Source organism: Aptenodytes forsteri, unplaced genomic scaffold (genome assembly GCF_000699145.1).
Source record: "Aptenodytes forsteri isolate BGI_AS27 unplaced genomic scaffold, ASM69914v1 Scaffold387, whole genome shotgun sequence".
NCBI lineage: Eukaryota > Metazoa > Chordata > Aves > Sphenisciformes > Spheniscidae > Aptenodytes > Aptenodytes forsteri.
Genome location: NW_008795368.1, coordinates 1,824,274 through 1,833,234, shown reverse-complemented (window position 1 = coordinate 1,833,234; position 8,961 = coordinate 1,824,274). Strand labels below are relative to the sequence as shown.

The following is an 8,961-nucleotide window of genomic DNA, read 5'->3' as shown; positions in this document are numbered from 1 at the left end:
ATCAATACAGGCTGGGGAATGAAGGGATTGAGAGCAGCCCTGCAGAGAAGGACTTGGGGGTACTGGTGCATGAGAGGCTGGACATGAGCCGACAATGTGCGCTCACAGCCCAGAAGGCCAACCATATCCTGAGCTGCATCAAAAGCAGCGTGGCCAGCAGGTCGAGGGAGGTGATTCTGCCCCTCTACTCTGCTCTGGTGAGACCCCACCTGGAGTACTGCGTCCAGCTCTGGAGTTCTCAGCACAGGAAAGATGTGGACCTGTTGGAGCGGGTCCAGAGGAGGGCCACAAAAATAGAGGAATGGAGCACCTCTCCTGTGAGGAAAGGCTGAGGGAGTTGGGGTTGTTCAGCCTGGAGAAGACTTGACTTTGGGGAGACCTTATTGTGGCATTTCAATACTTAATGGAGGCTTATAAGAAAGATGGGGACAGACTTTTTAGTAGGGCCTGTTGCTATAGGACAAGGGGTAATGGTTTTAAACTAAAGAGGAGTAGATTCAGACTAGATATGAGGAAGAAATTTTTTACGCTGAGGGTGGTGAAACCCTGGAACAGGTTGCCCAGAGAGGTGGTGGATGCCCCATCCCTGAAAACTTTCAAGGTCAGGTTGGACGGGGCTCTGAGCAACCTGATCTTATTTGAAGATGTCCCTGCTCATTGCAGGGGGGTTGGACTAGGTGACATTTAAAGGTCCCTTCCAACCCAAACCATTCTATCATTCTGTGTTTCGCGTTTCTAGTTGTAGGTGTTTCCTTTCATAAATGTTCCTGTGTAGTAGAAATGTAATTCTGTGAAAAGTGAGAGGGAACTACGAGTAGCTGGTTATTGTCTGGTCTGAGATCTTTGCTTTATCTTTTCCAGCAGCATCTTGAAAGTTATATTCCAAAATGAATCATCACAGTCCCTTCTTTTTTCTGATCTGGGCTGTATTTCATGCTGTCTTTTCCCAAAGGGGGCCATCTGTGATCCTTCTGTGCAGTATCTGCCTTATCCTCAGTTGGTCCACCTTCATTTTCAGACTAACTGGTCCGTAACTGGTTCATAAGCTGTTTTCCACAACTGCTTACAGAGTCTAATCTTTCAAAGTTCAAAAACTCCTCATCACTTTAGTAATGTCTTTTGAGCCTACACATAGACATATGTGAACCTGAACAAGAACTACAGAGATAAGAACTCATGAACTAACTGCATAATAATCTATTCCAAGTACAAGTATAATATGTGTTGCTTGTAGTTCTGACAGTGCAATAGTTCCCTACAGAAGTTAAAGAACATTACCAGAAATAGTATTTTTGATGTCTTCAGCAATATTTCCCTTGTTTTCTCTTAGACACTCATCAAATTAATATAATTCCTGCTTCAGACCTACTAGAGCTGTCACAGTGTCCTATGATCAAGTGTCTTAAAATAACTTTCACTGCTACTCATCTTCTCAGCAAAGGCTGGAAAGCTAGAGGACCTTGTAACTGCTATTATGTTTCTTGCCCATGGGGCAGGCTGGTGTGGATCCGGCAAATTAGTTGAATACAAATCTTCTGTTCTGCTTGATCTATTCCTTTAAAAAAGAAATGAATAGGCAGAATTTGTAAGCCTCTGTTCCTAATATTTACTGCACAGTTATTAGCAATAATGATATCCAGCCTGATTACTGTTTTATCCTCTCTCTGAACTGTCAGCGTCTTTGAAAGAGGCTTTCTCTTGGTTCTTGAGGCATTCTGTCCAGGACCACAAAGTTTAAAACAACTCTTCTTTCTATGGCTTCTTTTTCTAATTTATTCTCTACCCAGCCAACTGAGTAAGGAAGTTGTGTGAGTTACATTTAAGACTTAGGAGATAATAGTGTGAGACAAGTCAGGTTCACAGCCACTGGTACGCAAAATATCTATGAACGTAGCTGTGGAATCAGGCTAGCTCAGTGGAATCAGCTCAACTGTATCACATACGATAAATACTGTCTTATACACCCTTTAGGAATCAGGCTTACTGATGGCTCCCCTCATATTTGTCACACATTTATGCAGTCTGCTTCTAGAAATATGAGAATCTGCTTGTACGTTTTTAGGCAAGCTGAAAAAGGGAACTGCAAATGATAGTGTTATTCTTTAACTAACATGCTCCATCATCCCATAAAATGGTAGATATGGGAAAAAACCATACATACTGTAAAACAAGAATATGGAGCAAACGGCCAGCTCTGCAGCCTGGCAGAGACACCGAAGTGGAATAGGAATAAGTTACTATCTTGGTTGCTGATGGCATCAAAAAGGATGTGTGTCTATATAGAGAGGTCAGGGCTTTAGGATTTGGGTGTTGGTATTCCAGGTTTTTTACAGAAACTGAAATGAAACAGTGTCTTCTGGCTCACAACCTTAACTGGGCTTGTACCACACTTGTCACTACCTATGTATTTCTTCTGCACTTGGAATTACAGATATTAAGGGGCTGAGATCTAGAAAAACTAACATACTCAGTAAAGTTACCAAGATAAAACCTTCTATCTTGGTGGTTTTATTTTGGTACGTATCTGTCAAAGATTCGATTTAATCTATATTTCATACAGAATGCTTAAGTGATAAGAAAACAAATGAAGACAAATTTAAACGCTTGTATCTCTAAACTTTTTGCAGAACCCAAATAACTATATATCATCATTATCTTCTATTTTTTTCAGCCAGCAGACTTTACAGGAAAGCAAGCACTGAAGCAGATTAAAGAAAGGGGACTCAAACGGCGACTGGTATATCTCGCCCTGGAAACAGATAACGTCGATCCAGAGGGAAATGAAAGTGTGTGGCATAATGGCAAGGTAAGGACTATAGATCATGTTACAAGAAACTAATGTTAATTTTCCATGAACAGAATGTAACTTTGTGTTTCAAGTATGAATGCATTATTTTTGTTTCACTGGCACAGAACAATTTGAAGCTATGATAACCATTTTCTAATCTTCAATCAGGAAGCAAAGACTAACTAAGTATCTACAAAGAAAATGTGAAATACTATCAAGTCACAGAAACTAGAGTTGGAACAGACTAAAGTATTAACTCATCCATTCTCCTCTCCTGCAAGTTCACCATTGTCCTAAGAACACTTCTGCTATTCACTTAAAAGAAACAAAACAACAACAAAGTTTAGGCCTCCACACTTCAGCACAGATTACATGTTGAAACGCTTACTGGCAGTTAAATTATTGTATGTAACAAACATATGCATGTGTATAGTGTTTGTTCCGGTGAAAACTTAATTGAACACAATAGGACAGTAGAGAATATTATGAACTGCATGACACACTTAAAACTTGCTCGATGTCTGAAGTGTATATACCAAAACTAGTATATGAGATGTATAGTTGTTTGGTTTGTTTGGGTTTTTTTTTAAGACAACCTCACTGCATCTTGAAAATACAGATAAATGTTTGTGGGTTTTTTTCAGGTTATTGGCAACACCACATCTGGAAGTTTCAGTTACAGTGCTCAGCAGAGTCTGGCTTTTGCATATGTTCCCACAGAACTAAGCAAAGTTGGACAGAAATTGGAAGTCGAACTTCTAGGAAAAAATTATCCAGCAACCATTATACAAGAGCCACTGGTGCTGACTGAACCAACGAGAATGCGCCTTCAGAGAAAGGGTGAAAGTCCCAAAATATAAACACAGATAAGGATACAGCAAATTGTGCAGTAGGAAATAGTTCCATTAATATGCATGAAATTAAGAGAAACAAACTACTCAGATTTGCTAATTACTAAACACAAGATCCTCATTGCCATACATCAGTGAGAAATTTGATGGTGTTACCCTCTTCCTTCCTTGTATGGGCTATTCACATTAGAGATCTGAGCACAGTTCATGAACCAGTATGTGTTCCCCCATCTCAGTAGCACTTGTGAGTTGAAAATTGCAGGGAATGAGTAGATCCTTGATTCAGCTTGCTCCTACATTGGCTGGCAGATCTGAATTAATGCGGAGGAGAAAGTTGCTCTTGGTATTGGCCAATAGCAAATTCTTCCTCCTCCTTGACACTCACAGTTCCTCCTGTGCCTGTCCTCAGGGTAAAGTAGCTTATCCTGGCTCCTTACGACATGACATTGCAAAGTTATAAGTAAAATAATATCACTAGTCTGCACAGAAATGCTTCCTAAGGAATTGAAATACATCCCAGCAATCATTAAAAATAATAAAGGCAATATTAAAGGCAAACTGAACTGTTAACTTTTTTTCCCAATGTGTCACCCTGGCAGAAATTCTCACAGAAGATCAAAATCTAGTTCTTCTTAATGAAACTGTTACAGGAAGCCCATTCATCATTATTTTATATGAATCATCTGGTAGATTACATACGATATTCTACAACACACAGGATGTTATTGCTCAGTTTTGAACAGAACTTAAAGTACTGCATCATGGATTTATTGTTCTAAATCTGAAGAGCTAGACTGACACCAGAGAAATTCTGTTCTTCCTTTTCCTGTTAATTATAGATTGAACAGCAGTAAGAGCCTTATGTTGTTACACAGAAATATTCACAATGAAAAAAATATGATTAAATCCACAGCAGAGGAGCGTTATTCAGTGTTAAATATTCAATAACCCAAAGAAGCAGGATTGGGATAATGTAAATGATGGGAATACACTAAATTATTAAAACACTTTTCTGAATTCCATAATATGCTCAACAATTCTTTTGACTAAGAATAATGTCACAATTTCCAACTTACAAAGAGTAACACTACCCTTTAGGCTATAGATAAACCTTTTCGAAGTAAATATGAATAATGTCCAAAATGTACTTTCTCCAGAGGAGTTGGTGCCTCTAAATCTTCAGCAAAGAAGCAAACGTATAAATAGAATATATGAGGAGAAACACAATTTGAATAATGAACACTTACCCTTGCTAAAGTAAGCTGACATTGCATTGTGCTGTTCTGAATATCTTTTACAGAGCAGGTCAAAATAAAATATACAAGCTTTGGTAGGTTTGCATGTAGTACTATCTTGAGTGAAAAATCCATTCAGAAATTATTCTCTCTTACATTTTCATGAGTGATTTAGTTCTACTTTGCTGAACCAATCAGAGATGTTACTTCTTCTAAAGGTGACATTATTTGTAATGAGGCAGTTAGCCACTGTGTTTCCTTGAGATTTTAAGAAATCTAAAATACAACACAAGGCAATATTCTTTTATTTAGGAACATAGTTTTGTATTTCAGTATTTCCCAAGAACATGCAAATTCACTAGACACCACGTCCTGGAGTGTACAGTAACAGTTATCCTGAGACAGGCTCTCACATATACTTTCCTAATAAGCTTCGCTATGCCAAAACTCTGTTTCAGTGATACCTTCCACATCCCAATCTGGAAGTTAGAGTCACGTTTGTAATTCCTTTTCCAGCTTGGAAGAAAGAAGTGCTATCATTAACATGTCAGCCAGATTGGTCTGACTGTGCAGAAGGGGCAGGCTTTCTGCAGCCTGAGCAAAAGGTAATGAATCACAGATGTAAATCCTACAGTCAGGTAAGCTCAGAAACTGTACCCTCCATGGGCTGGTACCGCATTTCCAGCCGTAACCTCCCAGCCACTAGTTTCTCCTTTTGGATGATGTAGACAGCTGCCTCTCTCATTTTACAGTGTAGTAGTATAGAGGCCCAAGCACTGATTTCCTTGTCAGCTTCTCATTGACAGCTGTTGTCACCCAAGTCTCACGAAGATCGAGCCTTGGCCAGTTAATTTTCATTTAGTTTCAAGATTTAGGGAAGCAGACAAAATCCGTAGCATGCTGCTTCTGGGACAAGACAATTGAAAGTAAAGTGTCTTTCCTGCAGCCAACTTGTAAGACCAAAACAACTCCCTGTTCATCACTGACCATAAATAAGACAAATGGAGTATCTGAGAGCTTGTTGCACTCCGTTACCTTTTAAGAATGGCTGTGCTTTCTGTTTAACAATGCATTCAGAAGCAGAGAGACCTGAAGTAGTTTTAAGCAAGCATGGCTGACTATTAGAAGAACTGTAGCTATGATAGCTGTATGTCTGACAGGGCTTCCTAGTTGACATAGCTTCTTTTTTACTGCTCTGATACCCAAGTCAGCTTACTGAGTATTTATTAGGACAGCTAAACATTGCAGCACTTCGCACAGCATGGATAAACTAAACTGTAAGGGGATGAAGCTTTACAAATCATGCCCACAGAGAGGTTCACGCATTTCAGTCAATCTTTCATAGTTATAAAATGAAAACAATAAACCTGAAGAAATGAGGGGGCTGGGAATTGTTCAGCAGCTTTTGTGGTTTCCTGTCACTGCTTCTTTTCATTATATGTTGTGATATGGTGTTGCATAAACTTGTGGTGTCAGGATACAGCAAGAGGAAGTGAATAGGAGCAAGAATGTTTTAAGTTTTACATCCAAGTTTTAAGAGGGCTTCTAACCAATCAAACAGAAATACCAGGGTAGAAAGACTGGCAGGGACATGTTTTGAGTCTTCCGCAACCCCATTAGCTAACAGAGGAGACACCTCTGTAATGAGGTGAAAAAATGACAGTTGGTCATCTAGGAAATTTTCTGAAATACTCAAATTTCTGTGTGTGGAGAGATCAGGACATGTCAAAAGGCAGTTTTCTCAGACGCATTTTTTGTCATTTTCCTTTATTCTTTTTCCATCTCCAGAGATGTTACTACTACCATTTGAATTTTTGTTCCAAGTTCCCACGTGCTATGGCAAGATGTGCCGTGTTCATACTTTGTGTGGAATGATAAATCGACATGGATACCATAATCTTGTGTGTCACTCTAATGACTTCATTAATCATTGACCTCAAAACAGCATCCAAATTATTCAACCCCAGATTCAGAAAAGGTACACTGAAACATAGGGGACTGAACACAGACCATTTCCAGGATTTATTATTTTGATTCAGGAGAATACTCTCTGATATAAACAGCATTTTCTGATTGGGATTCCAAATCCCTCAAGTAGTAATAAAAAAACCCTGAAACACTAAGAAAATATGACAGGCAGCAACATCCAGACTGTGACTGTGCAGTATCTGCTGTGTATGATTTAGATGGTACAACCTAATGTTTTAACTCTGGCAGCTCAGGCAACCAGGTTATCCAATTCTGGTGGAGCAGGATAACCAGCAAATAACTCTTGACGCTCAGAGTTCAGCTGCACTTGAACACTATGATACCTTTGGAAACATGTCAGGTGAATAGCCATTATGAATTTTACTCCAAAATTTGTATCCAACATTTCAGATTTCACCAGCACTCTGTAGATTTTCAAAGTAATTGTTTTGAATGAACAAGAGTGGTTTCCATGGGAATGGAAACATTTGAATGGAACTTTACCTATAATAAGGGCATGGAAGAAGTTAGTAAAATATACAATTCAGTGAGACAACTGTTACTGGTGATGGGATCTGAACTAAAACCAAGATAAATCGGAACTTTCCAGGCTTTTGAACAGTATTAATCACATCTCAACAAAGAAAATGTAACTCATAGTCACATACCAGCTTGTCAGAAATTTACTTCAGGGAAAACTGACTTCAGGACGGTGGTGTTGCTTGTTGTTCCAATACCAGCTGTGGACACACACATTCTTACTGTAGAAAAAAATGTGGCATCACTCATTGCTGCTGTTTTCAAACCAGCAGGGAGTTCTTTGGGATTTGTAAAAAAATACCTGGCAAATTCATAGACTTATCCACTAGACTTCATTCATAGGAGCAGGAACTTTCTTTCTATAGAGACTTGTCAATCAAAAAGAAAGTAGACAGGAGCCTGGCACACTCAATATTTGCCTTTCTTACTGAGAAACATGATTTTTAATGTGGTTTGTTCTTTCACCTGCTACCAAATGGCTATATAAATTTGGAAATGCACGTGTGTACCATTCCAGCTAAATGTGAAACACATGGTTATTTGATCTTTAACTGGAGACTGAAATGTATATGTATTCCATGGATGAAAAAAATCCATCAGAGCTGACAGCTATTTCTGTCCTTTCACAGTCTTACGTATTTCATCAAGGTCATAACTAAGGTAGTGGTCGTTTACAATATTGCTTTAGAAGATTACACGGTTTGAAGAAACAGCCCTGTTGACATAGCTGTTATTTCTGCTTCTGGGTTGCTTCACTTCCTTCCTACTCAGTAACAGTCACAAGCACCATCTTAACAGCCAGACCTAGATCAAAACTTGCCATCTGCATGAACAAAACGAAGAGAAAAAAGCCCCGGGTCGCTCATGATTTTGCAGAAGGAGCAGGCAGGGGCGGGGATGAGAGCAGCAGCTGATGGTGGCAGGAGAGAGGCCGTGCACTTTTCTCCTACAGGAATGATTGCCATCTCGAGCAGCTCAGCTGCTTCTACAGTGGCGGTGGCAATTTGTCTTTCCCAGGCTGTAGCACAGGTTGGCAAGCAGCAAGGCCGTGGTGGTTCTGCAGCTGCCCCATTTTGGTTATGCACGGAATAAACTCTGTTGGCAGTATTAAATCTGGATGAGCTGCCATGGTATCGCGTATGAAGACAGAAGTACCAGTCCAGTTACTTGTAGGAGAACACACTCTATCCATCCTCTACTCAAATTGTTGTATTGACCTCCGTGGAAACACAGCTGACTTGAAACACAAGCCTGCAAATAGTTCCCTGGTTCCCCTAGGAAAGGCTCCATGGCTTAAAACAGATGTTTCATGTAGGAAGTGAAGGAAGATGACCTCCAGCATCACTGAGTTGGATATCCTGCTAACACCGGCAACAACTTTACAATCTCTTTTTTTGACTCATTTCATAAACTAATCGGCCTACAGCTGCACCGCTTTCACCCACAACCGGTACTCCGGGGCCTCGCTACTCTTACCGCTACACAAGCCCGGACCGAGCTACAGCACAGCGGAGCGGGAGGGGGCGGCCCCAGCCCCAGCCCAAGCCGGGCCGGTGCCCGAGGACGGGCGCGCCGCACA

General features: G+C 40.2%; 2 protein-coding genes across 2 annotated transcripts in view; both read left to right on the top strand.

The window, feature by feature from the left end:
- The window catches only part of DMGDH (dimethylglycine dehydrogenase), a 51,431-nt gene extending 47,245 nt beyond the window's left edge, over positions 1-4,186 (top strand). The window contains exons 15-16 of the mRNA XM_009280316.2: positions 2,672-2,806; positions 3,433-4,186. Coding sequence (XP_009278591.1) covers positions 2,672-2,806; positions 3,433-3,648 — 351 coding nt within the window. The 3' untranslated portion in view covers positions 3,649-4,186. The remainder of the gene's footprint in view (positions 1-2,671; positions 2,807-3,432) is intronic.
- Positions 4,187-8,279: 4,093 nt separating this feature from the next.
- The window catches only part of ARSB (arylsulfatase B), a 76,962-nt gene continuing 76,280 nt past the window's right edge, over positions 8,280-8,961 (top strand). Inside the window, exon 1 of the mRNA XM_009280315.2 lies at positions 8,280-8,411. Within this exon, the coding sequence (XP_009278590.1) occupies positions 8,280-8,411 (132 nt within the window). The remainder of the gene's footprint in view (positions 8,412-8,961) is intronic.